The sequence below is a fragment of the Cardiocondyla obscurior genome, linkage group LG22 (assembly GCF_019399895.1).
Source record: "Cardiocondyla obscurior isolate alpha-2009 linkage group LG22, Cobs3.1, whole genome shotgun sequence".
In the NCBI taxonomy this organism is placed as follows: Eukaryota; Metazoa; Arthropoda; class Insecta; order Hymenoptera; family Formicidae; genus Cardiocondyla; species Cardiocondyla obscurior.
The window spans coordinates 2,761,548-2,780,139 of NC_091885.1; the positions used below are offsets into that span (position 1 = coordinate 2,761,548).

The following is an 18,592-nucleotide window of genomic DNA, read 5'->3' on the forward strand; positions in this document are numbered from 1 at the left end:
ACCATTATACTTTTTTAAATATCGTAATAAATATAAATGAGTAGAAAGAAAAACCTACATATAAAGGAGTTACTGCAATCCTTTTATTGTGATATTATTAAGACATCTTCACATATATGTTATAAACTATAAGTACTAGAACTAGATAAATGAAAGTTATACTTTGTTCGTGGGGAGAAAAAAAAAAACTATCGATTTTGTGTGGAATATATTGTTTATCGTGAGTGACTTAATGTAACATTTAGTTTGTTATCTAAATCTATTTGCTAAATAAGTCAAAATTGAATCAATATGTAAGATACATAACACATTTTATAAGAGCGTCAGAATATACACAATTCTCATCGTAAGAGTCAAACAAACGTTTATTACGAGTAGAAAGGCCTCCTACTGTTTGCGATTCAGAATTTGTTATTCATTTAGCTTTACATGTAATTTGAGTAATTTATACTTCTTAATTTATTTAAAATAATTCTAAAGAAGTAAATATGAAAGAAAATTTGGCAAATCTGTATGTTCACGTTTGTTAATTTTTGTATGTCACGTTGTTAACTTCATAAAATTTTACAAAGCATCAAGAATTATGAATTATGTACAGTTTGGTACTAATTTTTCTATTTGTTTTACCTAAATTTGATTTTAATTTTACTTTCACTCAATTTGCTTAACGATTTCAATCTTTTTTTTTTATACAAACTGTAATATGTTGTTATAATTTTTTTGAAAATATTAAATATTTATATACGTGTGCCTAATTTCTTTTATTTTTGAAATTTATCGATATAATATCGATAAAATAATATATATATGACTTATATGAATTACAGAAAAAAAAATTTAAGCGACGTCTATATATTTTCATATCGATTAGTAGATATCTTTTAATTACTTTATAGAAATTCATCCGGTTCCCGTGGAGCATCGAGATCTCGATAATGTATAACCGGTCGGAAATCGCCACTGCAATATTAATCTTTCATTAGAAACACGTAATAAAAAAAGCAACATATATATAACTAATTACAGAATTGCTGAAGTCTTTTATTATTTTTTTTAAATAAAAATGTTATGTTTATGTGCGTAATAAAATGTATTAGAAAATTGCGTGTTATTAAAAGTAATAAAAATATAATTGATATTTATCTTTATGTAATATACAACTTATAATATGTAATGCAGTTATTGAATATGATGTCACGATTTTTCATGACATACGACCAACCGGACATAGGGTTCGAACGGAAATGGGACAAAATAAAATGACAAATCATTAGAGTAACACACATATAGATTTATTTGTTATTCATATTATAAATTTGCAGCATCAACAGATCCTTGGACTCGTTTCCGATAAAATTTTACGAAAGTTAATTTATATTTTTTATTTTAAAGCTGTTTTACTAAAAAGAAATAAGATGTTACTTTTTCTCCACATATAAGATAATTCTTTATTATTTTAAATATTTCGAAAGATAATTAGAAACTCAAAACACGAAGAAATAATACAAGTCGTTTAGGCTTTATTTTTTTATAAAAAAATAAAGTATTATTTTTTACCATAATAAATAAAGCCCAAAGGACCAAATAGTCCCTATTCATGTTTCTTTATTTTGAGTTTTAATTTATACTCTTAAGATATTTAATTAAAACTCACAAATTTAGATTTCCTTTTTATTTGTTTTCTAGATATGTAAGATTTGTTCGCGTCGCATCCCTGAACGTGCTCTTATTTGCTTCAACGCACTCTAACACGGTGTTGGCGTCCCCGAAATCAAGATAAGAGCATATTCAAGTATACAACATGAATAAATCTATAATACCGGATCTCGATGCGCTTTAAATAAATTTGATTTATATTATAAATAACATTTAAAATGTAATTTTCTAGTAATTTTTCGACGCATTATTTTTATCTTTTTTTTTCTTTTTACGAATAGTGTGTTACGTAATCCAGCACATGTCTTATAACAGAAAATCTGTAAGAGTATTAATGTTTCATTATTATTTAACATAATTTTTAGTTATTCGCGTAGTGATTTCGTCAAAACTTAAAACATGTCCATGTCCGGCTGATCCAAGTCATTATAACTAATAATAGGTCTTGATGTAGTATCCGGAGCGGCCCTGTAAAACATTTGTATCACTATGTTCAATTTATTAATTTGAACAGGCCAATGATATATTACCGATATCTTGAATTTTGTCTTGATTCTAGCGTAATTTTACTAAAGAAAACTAAGTGCAGGTTCTCTTTATATATTCAAGAACCATGCAATTATCTTAAAATACTTATCTGCACATACTTTTTAATTAGTGCTAGAAATATAAAAAAAAAAAAAATTGTCTTACCGTCCTCGATTAAATCCACCACGGTTAGATCGTGGTGCACCAAATCCAAATCCGCCACCGTAACCGGAACCGTAATTACTTCTGTTACTACCGAATCCACCACCACTGTAGCTTCCAAATCTAAAAATATTAACGAATACATATATCAAGCAATTTAATATTGTTTTATATTATATCGATTTTATCTTTACTTATTTCTATCTAAAAAAAAAAAAAAAAAAAATTACGCTTTTATCGTCTCTTATAATTTCTACTTACGAGCTGCAACCATACGGCGTAAAATTGTCACGCGATCCTTCTCTCAGTGGAGCTTTGTTACCAGGATGTTCAGGAAGCTGAGGTCTTTTTGGGTCTTTCAGATAATTGTTGAAGTACTCAGCTTCTGCTTTCACTTCGGCAACCTTTTCAGAGTGTTTGTTAAAGATATGTTTGCGAATAAAATCAGGACCTTTAAACTTCTTCCCACTAAGGGGGCACAGCCATTTATCCTTCGATAATTCCTGGGTGTTTGCTTGAACAAACTTCTCGACCTCACTATATATATATATATATTAAGGAAATATTTGAATTAATTGCTATTTTCTGAATTTTATAATTTAAATTTTATATCAATATTAGATATTATAAAACACGCATTTCACGCGCGTTATATACTTTTGGTAGTTTAACTGACGAATAAAATTTCTACATCTCTTTTAAATATAGATACAAGTGTTAAAAAAGGATACGCTTCGGCATTTTTTGCGCCTAATTTATCGAATTCTTCGTCAGACAGAGTAGCAACTGGTTGTAAAAATGCAGACATCTTACTTTCAAAATTGCGACAATATTCCGATAATTCTGCGCTCGAAACTTTGGTGGTGGGTGGACATCCCCTCACGTGCATTATTCCGCACCTATTTGGCATTTCGTCTTCGTTTGGATACTCGCAGTGATTATAATAATCAACGGAATGAACAATTCGCAAGTACAGCACTAATCTGTCTAATACCTATAAAAAGAAATTCATTGAAATAAAATTATTATATGTATAACAAAATTATTCTCTATCACTTCTTAATTTTTTATAAATTTAATTTACCTTTATTAAAACAAGATCTCTTTCGATTGAACTATCTCCATCACCGCCTAATTGACCCTCTTCTTGTTCACCTGACATACCGAGTAATTCTTCTTCTTCGGCTGAAGCTTCTTCTATTAAGTAGTCCGTTATATTCTTTAATACTGGATTTTTAGATGATAATCCGAAAGCCTAAAATATATTACGTAAGTTTTGCACAATTGTAAGTTAAGGTTATTTTTGTTTCCATGGATATATAAAATTTATATTTTACTTACGGCTTGCTCAATTTCATTGCTACTTTGAGAAGTTTTATTTTCTTTGTTTTCTTCTTGTTTCGTTGAGTTCTCATCTTTCTCTTCTCTCCATAGTCCCACTTTATTGTCCAAATTGTGAACAATTTTAGCACTAAGCTTAATATCATGTCTGACTATTTGTTTATGAGACGTTAAGCCATTCACCGATCGAATACGTCGTGATAAATCTCTGTTAACTATTGCTCCAAGCTCACAATCACGTAGCTGTGCGAAATTTAACAATTAGAAGCAGGGGTTTTGTTTTTCAAATAACAGATGCATATATAATTAAACTTACTCGGATATTATTTAAACTCCAACAGATTTCCTTAATATTTACTTGTCGCTCGAATGAAACCCATCCACGACGGAACCACCGTCTCTCTGGCTGTGGATCTGCTAGAGCTACACGTAAGAATCCAGGGAATCGTTTGCACATCTATTCAATAAATATAATTATATAAATTAAATAATAAAAACTTGTTAAATTTATTAATAAGAAATATTAAAACTAACAGCTTCGACTTCTGCTTTAGTAATGGTTGGCGCCAAATTACGAAGAAAGATGCTACTAGTTTTATGCAAAGCTCTCGGCTCCTTTTCTCGATCTTCGCTAGCTAGATCGATCACCGCTTCCGGTTCAATCGATGAGATTGATTGAGACTTTTTACTGTGTTTTTCTTCCACTTCTGTTTTATGTTTTTTCTTCTCCACTTTAACGTTTTTCTCATCGACGCCTTCATTACTAGTTTCTGTCTTTTCGTTCGCGGCTATAATAACGATTTGGATTTACAACAAGTACAGTACTTTGATAATTTTCACAGAGAAAAATTTAATTATACTTACGAGGTTCTTCCTTCGGTGTATCCAGCTTATTGCTGTCACTACCAGAGGAACTGCTGCTGCTGCTGCTACTGCTGCTACTATTACTGTCAGTGCGTTTACGCTTTCTTGATTTATCCAGTTTTTCTTCTGCAACAGTAAAACTTGTAACGTAAAGATAAAATATAAAAATATTTTAGATACATACCAGGCTTACTGTCATCAACACTTTCTTTCACATCTTTATTTTCTTCTTCATTATCTTTCACTTTGTTAGATTCGGATGTTGTATTTTCATCTTTTGTCGAGTTTTCGGCTTCCATATCAGATTTTTCATCATTTTTAGAATCTTTTTCCTCACGTTGTGACTCGTCCACTTTACTTTCCTCGCTAAAAAAAGAAAAAATTAAATAAGAAAGTAATATAATTATTTCGAAGGATCGGTCAACAACTGACGGAAATCATTGTACATTTTTCTATCTATATACAATGATAATACAGCAATGAAATGTACCCTCTACCGAAAACGACAATCCCCCTGGTAGTTGATCCCTTGAATTATTCATATTCCTTTCAATTAAAAAAAAATTTATGCGCAATACCTCTCAGATTTCTTCTCTGTAGAAGATTTTCTCTTTTGCTCTTCTTTTTCCTTTAAAACCTCTCTAGTTATCATAGGTTTAAATGGTTTAATATTTAAAATCTGTAAATCTTCTTCTGTTCCTCCTTCCAGTTTAATAACCATTGAATCTAAAAGATATAGCAACGAATCTGCTTGATCGGCATCAACAGACACCTTGTCTATTTCTCCTGACTTCAGCATATCCAGAAAAATGTCCACGCGTTTCTAAAATATGAATAAAAATTCCCGTTAATATTAATAAATATGTTAGTAATTTAAAAAGGTGTATTATATATTTTAACGTTGTATCTACCTTAAGTGCCGCTACTTGCTCTTCTTTCCTTTTCACTGACTCCTCAGGATGATATTTTATTTTAAACCTAGTGATTAATAGAAAAAAAAACATGATAAATGGATTTTCACAAAATAATTGGCAAAGTAATATAAAATAAGTCCAGAATAGAAACACACATACGTATCAGTGATGCAGCTAGTTCTGTAATTTAAAAAAGGCAACGCGGATAAAAACGTGGATCGAATTATTTCTTATAATATGCATGTTAATATGCATATATTCACGAAGCAAAAATTTTTTCATTCTTTACAACTGAATTTATAATTCTATCTATAATTTATGTGTTGTATTAAATCTAATTCTTTTATAGCAGAGCGCGTGTAAAACAAAGACTTCAAGTAAAAAAAAAAAAAAAAAAAAAAACAAAACGTTAATAGATGAAACTATTTTCGCTTTTATCATTTAAATTATAATAAATATAGTATCTTGAAATAAGTTTTGGTCAGTCATAAATCGCTTTGCGATTCCATCCATGTCACACCTCGGAAATATACCTTAAACGTTTGAGTGCCATGCAGCGCAAACGTGCCGCTCGCTTTCGTACAAAAAAATGCCGAGAAGCGTTAAGTTCAATAATGAGCTCAGTTTTTACAATTTACAGAATTTAAATTGACAGACTTTCCGATTGCGACATTTTTCGATATGAAACGGAGACACGAACGCGCTACTTGGTATTTCTGGTATATATTTTTTTTATGATTATCCTCAACACTCAAACTGTTATTATGGTCGATAATATCAACATTGTCAGAGTGGAGCCTCACCTGTAGTCATATTTTTACTCGCACTCAGTTTTCTCGTCGACACAGTCATATCGACAAATATATGCTCGAATGTAAAAATAAATAACGGGTTTAGAACGCGGCCTACGCGAGCAATATTTGGGCTTTGCGCGCCCAGCTCGCAATCTATTTAGCTACCTAACAGGCACCTCGTGTCTTCAGCGATGCGCGAAACGCGAAATTTATAAAATATCGTACGAGAAAATAAACGAGCGAGATGACCCAAGGTATAAGGCGATGGCGGCGAAATGCTGTAGGGCATAGACAGAGCTGGTCATATTGTTTGAAATTAGTTACTATACATCGTATCTGCAATTTATCAAAATTTACAAATCGCTTTTCAGCTCTTCCAAGCACATATCTATATACATGCCTGGACAGAGCTTTATGCGATCGATCTCCTACAGTGGCAGTTATCTACACAAAAATATTTATTATCTACTCAAATACGATTCTAACGACGATGTGTGTTCACTTAAAAAAAAAAAATGCAAGACGGCAGATAACCAGATAGCCACTGTAAATATCAATTTTACTTCGTTATTAAAAATGTCGCGATAAAATTGTTTAATCCCAGTGTACGATGCAACCCCAGAAATGTATATGTGTATTAAAGAAAAATATAAATATTAATATACCATTCTTCATCTTTATGGGCGACAAAGAATTCATTGAGCTGCTGTCTCCTGAACTCCAATTTGTACTCGTTGTAACGTTTAATAGCCTCCTCATCGGTAATAGTATCTTCTTGAGTACCAAGGAACGCTTTGAATGACATCATGGGCGGCTGAGTTTCAATATTTGAATTGCTGAAATTTCCCGCAACCTCTCGACTAAAAAAATTAAAAAAAAAAAAAAACAGATTTGATTAAATTTAACCTCCACACCACTTTTCGTTTTAATGTAAGTTTTTAATTTTTACATTTATCATTTTTTCTGTTAAACAAAATGTATTTCTCTTTATTTTTTTTAAACAATAATGAGGAGAGATAACTACAGTTTTCTACATTAAAATTTTTATATTTTATAATTATAAATAGTATATTTATCTCCTCAAGTATATTACCTCAATTTAGCTAATAATTTCGGAGTCAAACGACTCCGCCTTGGCGGAAACCTCATAAATCCTGCCCTTCTCATTCTTTATTTTTCTTCATAAAACCTTGCCGAGTTTAGATTTTAGAAGAACTTAAAATTTAGAAGAACTGGAGTATAACAAAGCAACAAACCTGCTGCTGTTATTATGGTTGCCATAGTGATGGTTGCCATGGTGAGCAGAGGTGTAGTTATCTGGGCTCCAAGAATTTCCACCTCCACCACTACCACTGCCGCCACCGCCGCCGCCGCCACTTCCACTGTAATATTCGTGTCCGTATCTTGGTCTTTCATCCCATTCAAATCGCATTCTCTTTAAAGGCGGCCCCATGTCCTGGGATCTCGCAGGACTATAACGATCACGTCCTCCGCCTCCACCACCTCGGTATTCCCGATAATCTGGACGTTGCCTAGGACGACTGGACCACTCTCTATAAGAATCATTTTCAGTGTAACTAGAACTAACAAAGGAGCAGAAAAAAAAACATAAAAAGAAAGCATATAACAAAAAAAAAAAAGTTAATTTTTAATAATAATTATTTAGTAATAAAAGTCTTTTTAAATTATTTTTAAATCCAATCATGCATTATGCGTTTACAAAAAACAAAATAAGAATTTGAAATTTGTAAAATAATTATAATTATAATTATAATAAGATCGAGACATGTATATTTACCTATCAACCCAATCGTCACGCCTGCGATCCTCTCTACGCTCTCTTGAATATGACTCAGTCCTCTCTCCCCTAAATTTATCGCGTCTTTTTCTATCGTATTCATCATCGGAATCTGCCATCTTTACGAGCTATTAAAATATAGCTAAAAAAAAAAAAGTTTAAGTAAGTTACGTAGAATACGATTCAACGTGCTTAAAAGTAAGGTTAGGCGCAAAGTAATCGTTAACGTTAAATTAACATAAATTATTCTCTCCCCGCGACGTCGTGATAGAAAAAATTGATGACAATTGCCGTTTTCTTTCGCGCGAGCAGGTGCTTAAATTCGCGACGCTGTCAAGATCATCGAAATCGAGTCTCCGAATCTCACGTCCAGAAAGGACGCGACAGACCAGCCATCATCGTGCTCCATATTTCGCCGTGCTCGCAACTTCATCTCGGAAAGTGGTGATCACGCCGAATACCGAATGTGTGACGTAATTATTAATTCTCACCTACGTGTCGTTCCGCGATGCCAAGGCGAAAGCGAACGTACGTTCGTTAGAAGCGTCGGTAATCCGTAAAAGACCTGCCAGACAAGCCGGGAGCACTCTGCGTCGCCAGTCGATCGCCGTCTACGTTCAATGACGTAAAATTGTCGGATCGGCGCGAACGTCTGCTATCGATTCGACTGTCGCGCCTCGAGTCCGCACTGTACACAAAAACGCGGGACATTCGAACCTCCAAATCGAAAGACTTGTTGCTCGCGCAGGCAACAAATCGTTCATTCCAGCTTGATTAATTAATACCGAGGTAAAATATAATATATTTAGAACTCTGTTACGATAAAAGCGGCGCTCAAGTTGTACACCGAAGAGCAGATACGGCGTTTTCTGCGGCGACAGCGGTTAGCGTACTTAACCCTAGGCGGCAGTGGCAAGGGATGAGAGAACGGGGGGAAAATCAGTCTTCGGCAATCCGGCCGGCGCGGTATACATACGATACATGCGGCACATGTGAAAGTCGACGTACACGACGCTAAAGCCGCTAAAGTCGCGTTCGCTAGCTGCCGTCACCGCAGCAAACGCCACATCTTTTCAGTGTATGTTCGAGAAATCAAATTCGATCACAGAACGTGATACCGTAGTTAATTTTTTGAAACATAATTATTTCTACGTACGTACAGTGGAATCTGAGGACAGAAAGACAATCGCGATTGTCACGCCGACGAATTAAACCGTTCTTGAGAAAACGACATACCAAATCATCTTCGACAGATACTCGAACGATTACGCACGTCGGCATCCTCCGAGATTATCCTGCATCCGGTATTGCGTGAATTTCGTTGATCGTGCGATCAATCTGTTAACGCGGATGTAACACGCGGTAATAATAAGGAAATTGAAATCTTCGCCACTCGATAACATCTCGACGCTGCATCACGCAGGTGAGATTTCTGGCCGCGCATATTTTTATAACCTACGTTTTCCTCCCGCCTCCCCCAATTATGATCGTTTTTTTATTATCCGGGATACGCTGGCGTGACGGAGAGGAGAGAAAAATATCGCAGACACGTTCTAAAAATGCACACGCGTGCATAATCGCGAATATTACCATTCAATAAATCATTATTATTACGTAATAAATTGTAAATTTCGTCTTTGGCAGTAACGTTAAGACGTTTCGATTATTTATCCTTTATATCTTTCGTCGCGAGGGCACAAGTCGAGAAGCATGCAATACGTACGCGATGTGAAATATTTTTTGCATTTCGTTAAATTATTTGTTAAACGCGTATTCATGAAGACACCGCGGGAATCAAGTAAGACTTCGCGAGTCCCGCGTGAAATGAGCGGCATTTGTTTGCAGTGTGGCTGAGTATGCCGTACAGGATGCGCCAACGTGACGAGCATCGTAGTCTCTCCCGGGGAAACTCCTGAAGAACGATGACGCACCATCTCCGGCTGCGATGGACCGTTTTAGTTCCCTGCCGTTTCTGCTACACCGCATCCACCGTTTCTATTAACTCGGTACGTTCGATAAGTAGCTAATGCTGGAAACGATAATTACTCATTGCCCGACAATGCGTGGCACGGACGCCTCTGTCTGCACCGCCGAGGATCGCTTCGCTGATCGCTCGCGGCGACGTCCGCGGGATTCGCGATGCGTCCCTTTCACCGCCGTGGTATCCTTATATATATACACGAGCTTTCGGCCAGGACACACTCTCGGCAATGGATCGGCAATCGGCGCCGCAGCGCAGACGAGCCGATCAGTAGAGAGACATTCGCGAGCCGGTCTCCGCCGAGATCGCCGAGATGTGGACCCGCAGCTTCAATTGTTTTCTGGTGACGGTGCTCTTTCCGTGTGTGTTTCTCGTCGGCTCAGGTATAGTCCACCGCATGTCATAAAGTATTTTATTAATTTAAGAAAAAATGTAAAGCAATAATTCTGCCATTGATTCCCTTTCAGGTGAAGCAATATTAATTCATCTTTAAAAACTGATAAAATTTGCAAGAGATACAATTAGTAACTAACAAATTTACAACACGATTCATTTAAAAGAATTATTTGGAAATGTGTTTGCTGTCGTGCATGGTCATAAGTTCGATCGGATTGATTCAACTTATTGGTATAAATTTACTTCATTTGTCGTTCTCTGAATAACCTAACCAGCCAGGTAAAGCTTACTAAAAAATTATAACAGTCGCCGTTAACATGTTAATTTTAATTGAGTAAAGTTTTAATTATAAATTTATATTCTTTTAAGTTTCAAGTGCATGTGCAAAAAAAAAAAAAAAAGACAATAGTGGCGTCTTTATGTATATTAATGCGTTTCTCGTGTGCAACATAATGAAATCATCTTTATAAATAATATTGGAGGCCATCCTCTTGGAGCCATCGCGTCATATAATCGCATATATGGTTGTTGGACTGTCTGCGAAGGAATATAATCTTTTTCACGTATATTATGGAAATATTTTTTTGTTAGAATTTACAGAGAATTGATAAAACTTTCGTCTGGAAAGTGTTATGATCAAGTTACAAATAAATGAGAAGCACTCTGTTAATTCTGCTTCCGTGGTATTTCATATAAATACAGTAATTATTATTTTATTGCGCTGTACAAATTTCAATATGTCACAATTGAGAAGCTATTAACGAACAAGTATATTGCACGATAAATATTAATAAGTGAGCGAAGTCCACAGCTCGTCGGCTATAATTACAACAATTTACTTACGTGTAAAGCTTAAAATAAATTGAAAGAATTTCAACGTGATAAGAAATATTAATGTATACATCGTATAATTTAAATACTGACGAAGGGACTAATGTGTATTAATTTATTTAGGTAAAGTGTCGGCCAACGCGCCTCAAAATGTAGAAAATACTGCCGGTGCTCACGACGGACATAAGGGAATTCGTAGCTACGACGACACCGGTTTTCCCCACGACGGTAACGTTAACCGTGATATAAAATCTTACGGCGCACCTTCGGGACACGGCGCCGTTCATGGAACAAAAGGCGGAGGTCACGGCTATAATAAGCACGATGATGGCTGCTCTAAATGCAAATGGGAGAACGACGAGTACTGGGAACGGGACGAGCCGGAGGAAGAGGGGGACGAAAACGACGGGGATGAATGCGATGATGGTCAATATAGACCTGATAAAATACATTATCACGGCCCCGGTGGAGGACGACACAAACCATATCCAGCCAGCGTGCACAAAACCGGGCCTACGGGCGTCTACGTCGACAGCGGGATCAAAGGAATCGGTGTTCCCGGAGGTCCTTCGAGCGGTATTAATTATCCAGCACAGGGTGCAGGATATACAAGGCCAATCAGCGGTTACGAAACCACCTCGGCACCTAGACCAAGCTGGAGCACTCCATTTGCAGATGCACCAAAGCCTGGATACGGCGGCGTGACCTCAGGCGCCTTTGGTACGACACCGAGCCCTTGGCCAGAATGGAATAGAAGGACGACACCAAGCAGTTTCAGCTCTACGCCGAAACCTTGGACCGGCGATCACGACGCCAGATTTCCCGCTTCGCAGCAGCCTGGCGCATCCGTTCCGAACTTCGGCGTTACATCGAAACCCGAACAAGGATGGAATAATAATCCGTTCTTGAGTGGTTTTCCTTCTACGGTACCGCATGCACCACACGCAGGAAGTGGTATATATTCTCCAAGTCCTTACGGAAACTCGCAGCAGAATCAAAATAAGCCTTACGGACAGCCTGGAACACAAAGTAATAATCTATTAGTTTAAATTTATATTCGTGATTATTATTAACGTAAATTAAATTTTTATTTTAATTTATTAACATAAATATAATTAACGAAATCGTGTAAAATGCAATTTATTTTTTATGTATTAAATAATACGAGAAATGTTACGTTATCTAACAATTTTTTTTTTATAGAATATTTGATAGAAAATTAATATACATATATGAATAAAATTATGCTTCTGTTTGTGTAGGTACATACGCTGGCGCTTACGCTGGAGCAAGCGTAACACCTGGTATTGGAAACCCTGGAGAACCATTTAATTTTGGTAGAAAAGATCACCCATTTGGTTTTTACAAACCAGTAAATACTCAAACGCCGCATGGGCCACATAGTGGAACGAGTCAAACACCCTTCAATAATAATAATCCTTACGGTTTTGGAAATTATCAGCCGGAACCCGGTTCTTATAGTACACAGCCTACAATTGTAACAAACACTTTCGGAACTACTAAAAGACCATATGGAGAAATCGGTCCATCTAAAACTGTTCCAGGAATTCAACAGAATCCATTTGCTCCCGGAAAATCACCGGGATCACCAAGTGGAAGTAACGTATATGAACATCCGAGCGTCACTAAGCCGAGTTATACTGGAAGTACTCCTTCCTGGTTAAATACCGGTCAGACTGGAAGTAGCACTTGGCATGACGCGAGAACTACTCCTTACGCTGGATTTGGAACAACTAAAACTCCATTTAATAACGTTAATGTTCCAAGTTCTGAATTATCTCCTCCATATGAAAAAATAGGACCGAAACAACCTGGTTTTAATTTTGCGAGTAGCAGCTCAACTGCAAGCGCGAGTGCAAACGCGTTTGCAACATCTCCTGGTACATACAGTACTACTAGTACCGAAACATATCCATTTTATGGTACAACACCTGCCCACAGAAGAGATCCGAATTATACTCCTGGCATTCAAGGTTCTATTGGAAGTACTAATCCTGCATACGGAAGTGTTCCTCAGGGTACTTATCCTAATATTGGATCTTCGCCGAATAAGCAGCCTGGAGACGGAAGAGGTACGTGGCCAAATCAAGGACAACCGGGATATGGAAACAGACCGGTATGTGCAGGTGGAAATTGTGGAGGTACGACTAGCCCACAAGGAAGTAGCAACTGTGGAGGATGTTGTGGAAATTATAATTGCAACAGTGGTTGTAGTAAAGGTACACCCGGATTATGTGATGGACGAGCGGGCCCCAGTCAAGTCAATAAAACATATTATCCTGCTGGAACTGGTGATGGAAATGTTCCAAGTATTGGCTCTCAATACAGACCCGATTCACGTCCTAATATCGGAGCAATTTATCCAGGAACTCAAGGTATGGAAAATAAAACGATAATATTAAAAAATTTCTATCTAAATATAAACGATTAATTGTATTTTTTAATACGTAAAAATATTTAAAAGTTTAAATAATAAAAAAACATGTTTAATTTAAAGTTATAAATTATGAGCGTGATTAAACTATAATATAAATCGATAAAACTAAATTTGAATTTTAATTTCTTTTTCAGGCACAAGTATAACATCGGAAACTCCTATATCATGGAATTCAGTAAATCCATTTTTATATCCAGTCGGAGGTATATATAATTTAATACAGTTTTTATAAAAATTTTATATTTATAAAACCCGTATATTAACATTTGTAAAAATAAATATGTGCGCGTATATTGAATATATATTTTAATTTATGATTTAGGTAATACTCCGACCAGTTATTGGACTGAAACTACAGAAAAACCAATCGGTGTAGGAAATCCTTTCCTCGATCCGAATTTCAGTAGTCCTAAGCCTGGATATAGCAACACGTACAATGACAAAAACGTAATTCCTCATGCAGAAGGAAATACTAAACCTGTTGGTCAAGGAAATCTTTTTCTGGATGGGAGTAATAAAAAAGATGATGATAAACCTATCCAAGGTGTGATTCCACTCGGAGAAAAAATACCAGGAGAAAATAATCCTTTCCTTACACCTTTGCTAAATGGTGGAAGTAGCTTAGGCAATCCGTCATATGGTAAACACCCAGACAAGTCGGGACCATCGGGAAGTTATCCTGGAGCGGGCCCATCGGGAAGTTATCCTGGAACGGGACCATCGGGAAGTTATCCTGGAGCGGGACCATCGGGAAGTTATCCTGGAACGGGGCCATCGGGAAGTTATCCTGGAGCGGGGCCATCGGGAAATTATCCTGGAGCGGGACCATCGGGAAGTTATCCTGGAGCGGGGCCATCGGGAAGTTATCCTGGAGCGGGGCCTTCGGGAAATTATCCTGGAGCGGGGCCTTCGGGAAATTATCCTGGAGCGGGGCCTTCGGGAAATTATCCTGGAGCGGGAACGCCAGGAAACTATCCTGGATATGGAGGTGTAAAAGGTTCTAATTTTGACAGAACTTCGTTGCAAGATAATAGACATTCTACGGGAAGCAATGCTCAAGCTGCTAGTCCAGGATGTAAGCTGGGTATGTTTGGTTGTGGAACACCCGGCAGCGGAAGTTATGGGACCAATAAATATCCGGCAGGAGCGTTTGGTGGAAATATCGGAGTTAATCCGGTAAATCCGGGTAGTGCTGGAAATTTTCCTAACACGTCAGGATATCCTGGAATTAATCCTGGCGCAAATCATCCTGGTTCAGAAGGAAATAACTTAGGGACATCCATTGGCGGTGGTCAAGCGAGAGCTTACGCGGGATCTTTCAGTTCAGCACAAGCTTCAAGTTCTGCTCAAGCTGCCAGCTCTAGTTTTGCCGGCTCTTTTTCCAGCGCATTAGGTTCGTAGCAAAAATATTTTAATCAAAGCACTACAATACTATTAATTTAAATAAGATATAAACATATAACTCATTGAAACAAAATTACACTGATTTAATATCGTTAACAGAAATTTTCGTGCGTTTATCGAAATTAAATAGCAAATATTTAATTCAAAAATAAAATTTTCAATAAGCAAGCTGCTTAATTTTAAATAAGAAACGGATGCTTTTTCGAATACAAGTGATTAGTATTACGTTAACAAGCCGCAGTCATTAAGATTAAGAAACAAGGGAGGCATATGCCGGCTATAAATCAAGTTAACGATGCGTTTATAATTCCACGGCGTTTATATTCTCGAGATGTAAAGTAGATCATACAGATGGAAGATTTCTCACGGCTAATATTATGTCTCTGCAAGACATTGTACCGGCATTTTTTGAAATACGACGAATATATGCTAGATAAGAGTGTAATCTTTCTCTCACAATGGGAAAAAAAAATAGACTCGAAGGTCGGCTTGCGTTACATTACGAAGGATTGGAAATACGCGTGTGATTGATGCGTTTCTTCGTACAATGATGCATAAATCAAAGATAACAGAGTCTTAATTAATAGTAAGCACCGGTTTCAGGTATTCATTTCCGTTCTTTGACTACGAAAGTTGTTACACACATACAGTTATTATACGCACAAAATTACACACACGTACCATTTGCATTAGCATAATTAATTTATCAGTAATATCTGGCAATGATGCCTTTTAAAGCATTTTTATGTATTTATAAGACCCGAGCAAACGTTCTCAATTTATTGCCTTTTTTAATATCTAGAGATTTTTATGACTTTTCGTGGTGTGGTTTTATTTTTTATTTAATTTAAATTAATTTTTGTCGCCAAACACTTATTCGTATGCGATATTTTCTTATCCGCGATCGAAAATACGCGTGGTTGCGGAACGATCTTCGCGCGCGAGTCTCTGCGACTAGACTGAAATAACTTTTAAAGATTTCGTTTCGGTCCTTCGAGGAAAAGAGACAACCGAAGAAAGCGAAACAGTCAATAGATTCGATCGTCAATTGACTGTTGTCCTTCTCGCGCAGTTCTCAAAGCGCCCGAGCTCAACGTCGAGTTGATCTGTTTTACGTTTTTTTGTTGCGCTCAGCGAGCTCGAAGCTTCTTCCCCGAAACGGATAGAAATAAAGTATATCAATTTTTTAATTATTTTTGAACAATATTAAAGTTTTATTTAAAGATCTGTGATCTAAAAGTTATTAGTATGCTAGTATTATATGATTTATATAGAAATTTAATAAATAACGTGTTTTTAGGACCTGCTAATAATTTTGGAAGAAATTTATCTCCTAATGAACCACAGAATCAAGGCGGACCTAATTCCTGGGCTTCTAGTGGTGCTTCTGCCTTTGCCAGTAGTAGTGCTGGAAGTAAGTTTCCAATAAAATTATTTTTTTCAAACGCGTATTTAAATAATATAATTATTTGCACAGAGAAACGTAGAAGAAAATATTAAAACTAATATTGAAATATCTCGTTGCAGGCTGGTCAGGAAATCGTCCTGTCGACGTGAAGGGCTAACAATTTTAATCAGAAGACGAACATTAAAGTATAATATACATAAATGACGACATGTATTTCGAAATATAATATCCACTTGATGTCGTCAATTAATCATTAAAATACTCGTATAAAATTTCTCGTATAAAGCTTTACGTATAAAAAGGATTTTATAATTATTTTACGTATCGTTTATTTATAGGAATCGATGCGATGAGGAGATAAAATTTTCCCATCGTGCGCGCATTTTAATTAGCTAATCGATGAAAAAGGAAACACACTTCTGTGAATAATACCTATGATGATTTACGTCACAAACTAATTATCTGTTATGTGATCGATAATTTCATGTAATATTTCGTAGTAACTCCATGAGCTAGTCTCTTAAAAAGGAAATTAATTTTTATTATATTACATTCCTTTTGCCATCTTTTATTTTTTAATGCGAGAATATGTTCGATAAACAATTAATAAACAATTAATCTTTGGAATTTCTTATAAAGAAGAAATCTAATTTTTTGTTTTAGCGTAGGTAACAATATTTAATCTTAATATTCTGAGGGATTAAATAATCAACGTGTATCAAACTATGTTAACGAGCGAGTTATTATCCTTAATATTCTTATAATTGAGTAGTAATTACGACTGAGAATTACGCTGAGAAAAGTATAAAAGGATGTTTTAGTTTGCATACGGTTCACTTGTTTCTCTTCCGATTCACTGTGTTTCACGAGGATCAAATATTTTACAATCACCATGAAGAGCACTATCTTAATTTCAATCTTGTTAGCATTACTCCTACAGTTCTGTAGCGCTCAATATCGTAAGTTGGATTTATTTGTAATAAAAATACTATTTATTTTTACACAAACATTCGATTAAACTGTACGATCAATTAAAATAATCGTCAATAATTAATATCCCATGCAGAATAACTTTTAGAATTGTTATTCGCAGTAACGACTTACACTATATTGGCACTTGTTTGTTTTACATAATCAATTATTTTATAGAATCAATTAAAATGTTACCTGTTGACAAAAATTTCAAAAAAATTAATTTACATGCATGTGATTAAAAATTTAAAACGCCCATTTAAATCTTCTAAACCAAATAATCTTTTAATAATAGATTATTTGTTATACCTTGCACATGAAATACTTCTAATAAAAATTTTTTATTGATTTATATCCAACTTAGCTTTCTCGGGCATGGGTAATGGATTAATGCGAGGCAACCGTGGCAGAGGACGACCAGGGGGTTACGACGATGGATGGAATATGATGGGAATGGGGCGTGGACAGGGTTACAATACGGGAGGACTTGGTATGGGAGGTGAAGGAATGATGGGTGGTGCGTATACGAACTAACGATAGACATATATTATTAAAAGTCAGAAAAGATATCGAGTCGTGAAATTAGGATTGTTATAAAATTCCTGTGTATCTTTCTTCAGTATATTCATATTAAATTATCTTAAATAATATATTCAATTATAATATACAGATTTTTTTATGCGAAAAATTTTTCCTGTACGTTACATTACGTGAAAATTTCAATATTAATTAGTCAATGATTTTTATACGTAAAGTTCGTAATTTTTAATTCATTTTGTAATATTGTTCCAGGTTTAATGTATTAAACATTTTCACCTCCACCTGCAAATATGGAATTTATATAAATGGTATATGATGATCTAGATTTGATACTTTTGTGTTCTTATTTTTACGAATTTAACGAGGTAATAATAAATGCTTTTTCATCGTACATACATTTGTTACAATTATTATTATACAATTCCTGTACAAAAAATAAAGAACTTTCTGTGTATAATATCTTGGTAGTGTTTGTATAAACTTTTCGTTAATTGTAACTAAAAAAAATTTTTTTTAATTAATGTACTAATTTGTGTATAGTATAT

General features: G+C 35.4%; 2 protein-coding genes across 4 annotated transcripts; one reads left to right on the forward strand and one right to left on the reverse strand.

Annotated features, from left to right (window-relative positions):
- Positions 1 to 61: 61 nt before the first annotated feature.
- On the reverse strand, positions 62 to 8,701 carry Ars2 (arsenic resistance protein 2). Of its 3 annotated transcripts, none has more exons than XM_070671072.1 (16): positions 8,549 to 8,701; positions 8,058 to 8,199; positions 7,516 to 7,842; positions 6,925 to 7,119; positions 5,463 to 5,529; positions 5,130 to 5,374; positions 4,736 to 4,917; positions 4,552 to 4,677; positions 4,222 to 4,475; positions 4,004 to 4,144; positions 3,688 to 3,930; positions 3,431 to 3,601; positions 3,078 to 3,340; positions 2,608 to 2,883; positions 2,350 to 2,469; positions 62 to 960 (listed from the first exon to the last, which is right to left on the reverse strand). In XM_070671072.1, the coding sequence occupies exons 2-16, from the start codon at positions 8,174 to 8,176 to the stop codon at positions 891 to 893; spliced, it is 2,799 nt and encodes a 932-aa protein (XP_070527173.1). In that variant the 5' UTR covers positions 8,177 to 8,199; positions 8,549 to 8,701; the 3' UTR covers positions 62 to 890. The 3 variants fall into 3 exon arrangements, with proteins under 3 accessions (XP_070527173.1, XP_070527172.1, XP_070527174.1); XM_070671071.1 differs by lacking the exon at positions 62 to 960 and adding an exon at positions 1,271 to 2,124; XM_070671073.1 differs by lacking the exon at positions 62 to 960 and adding an exon at positions 1,271 to 2,124 and having other exon boundaries at positions 7,516 to 7,812; positions 8,549 to 8,700.
- A 1,216-nt stretch (positions 8,702 to 9,917) lies between these two features.
- LOC139110990 (uncharacterized transmembrane protein DDB_G0289901) lies at positions 9,918 to 18,438 on the forward strand. Its single transcript, XM_070670990.1, has 7 exons — positions 9,918 to 10,421; positions 11,389 to 12,294; positions 12,528 to 13,661; positions 13,858 to 13,926; positions 14,046 to 15,116; positions 16,428 to 16,541; positions 16,655 to 18,438. The coding sequence occupies exons 1-7, from the start codon at positions 10,352 to 10,354 to the stop codon at positions 16,690 to 16,692; spliced, it is 3,402 nt and encodes a 1,133-aa protein (XP_070527091.1). The 5' UTR covers positions 9,918 to 10,351; the 3' UTR covers positions 16,693 to 18,438.
- Positions 18,439 to 18,592: the final 154 nt, after the last annotated feature.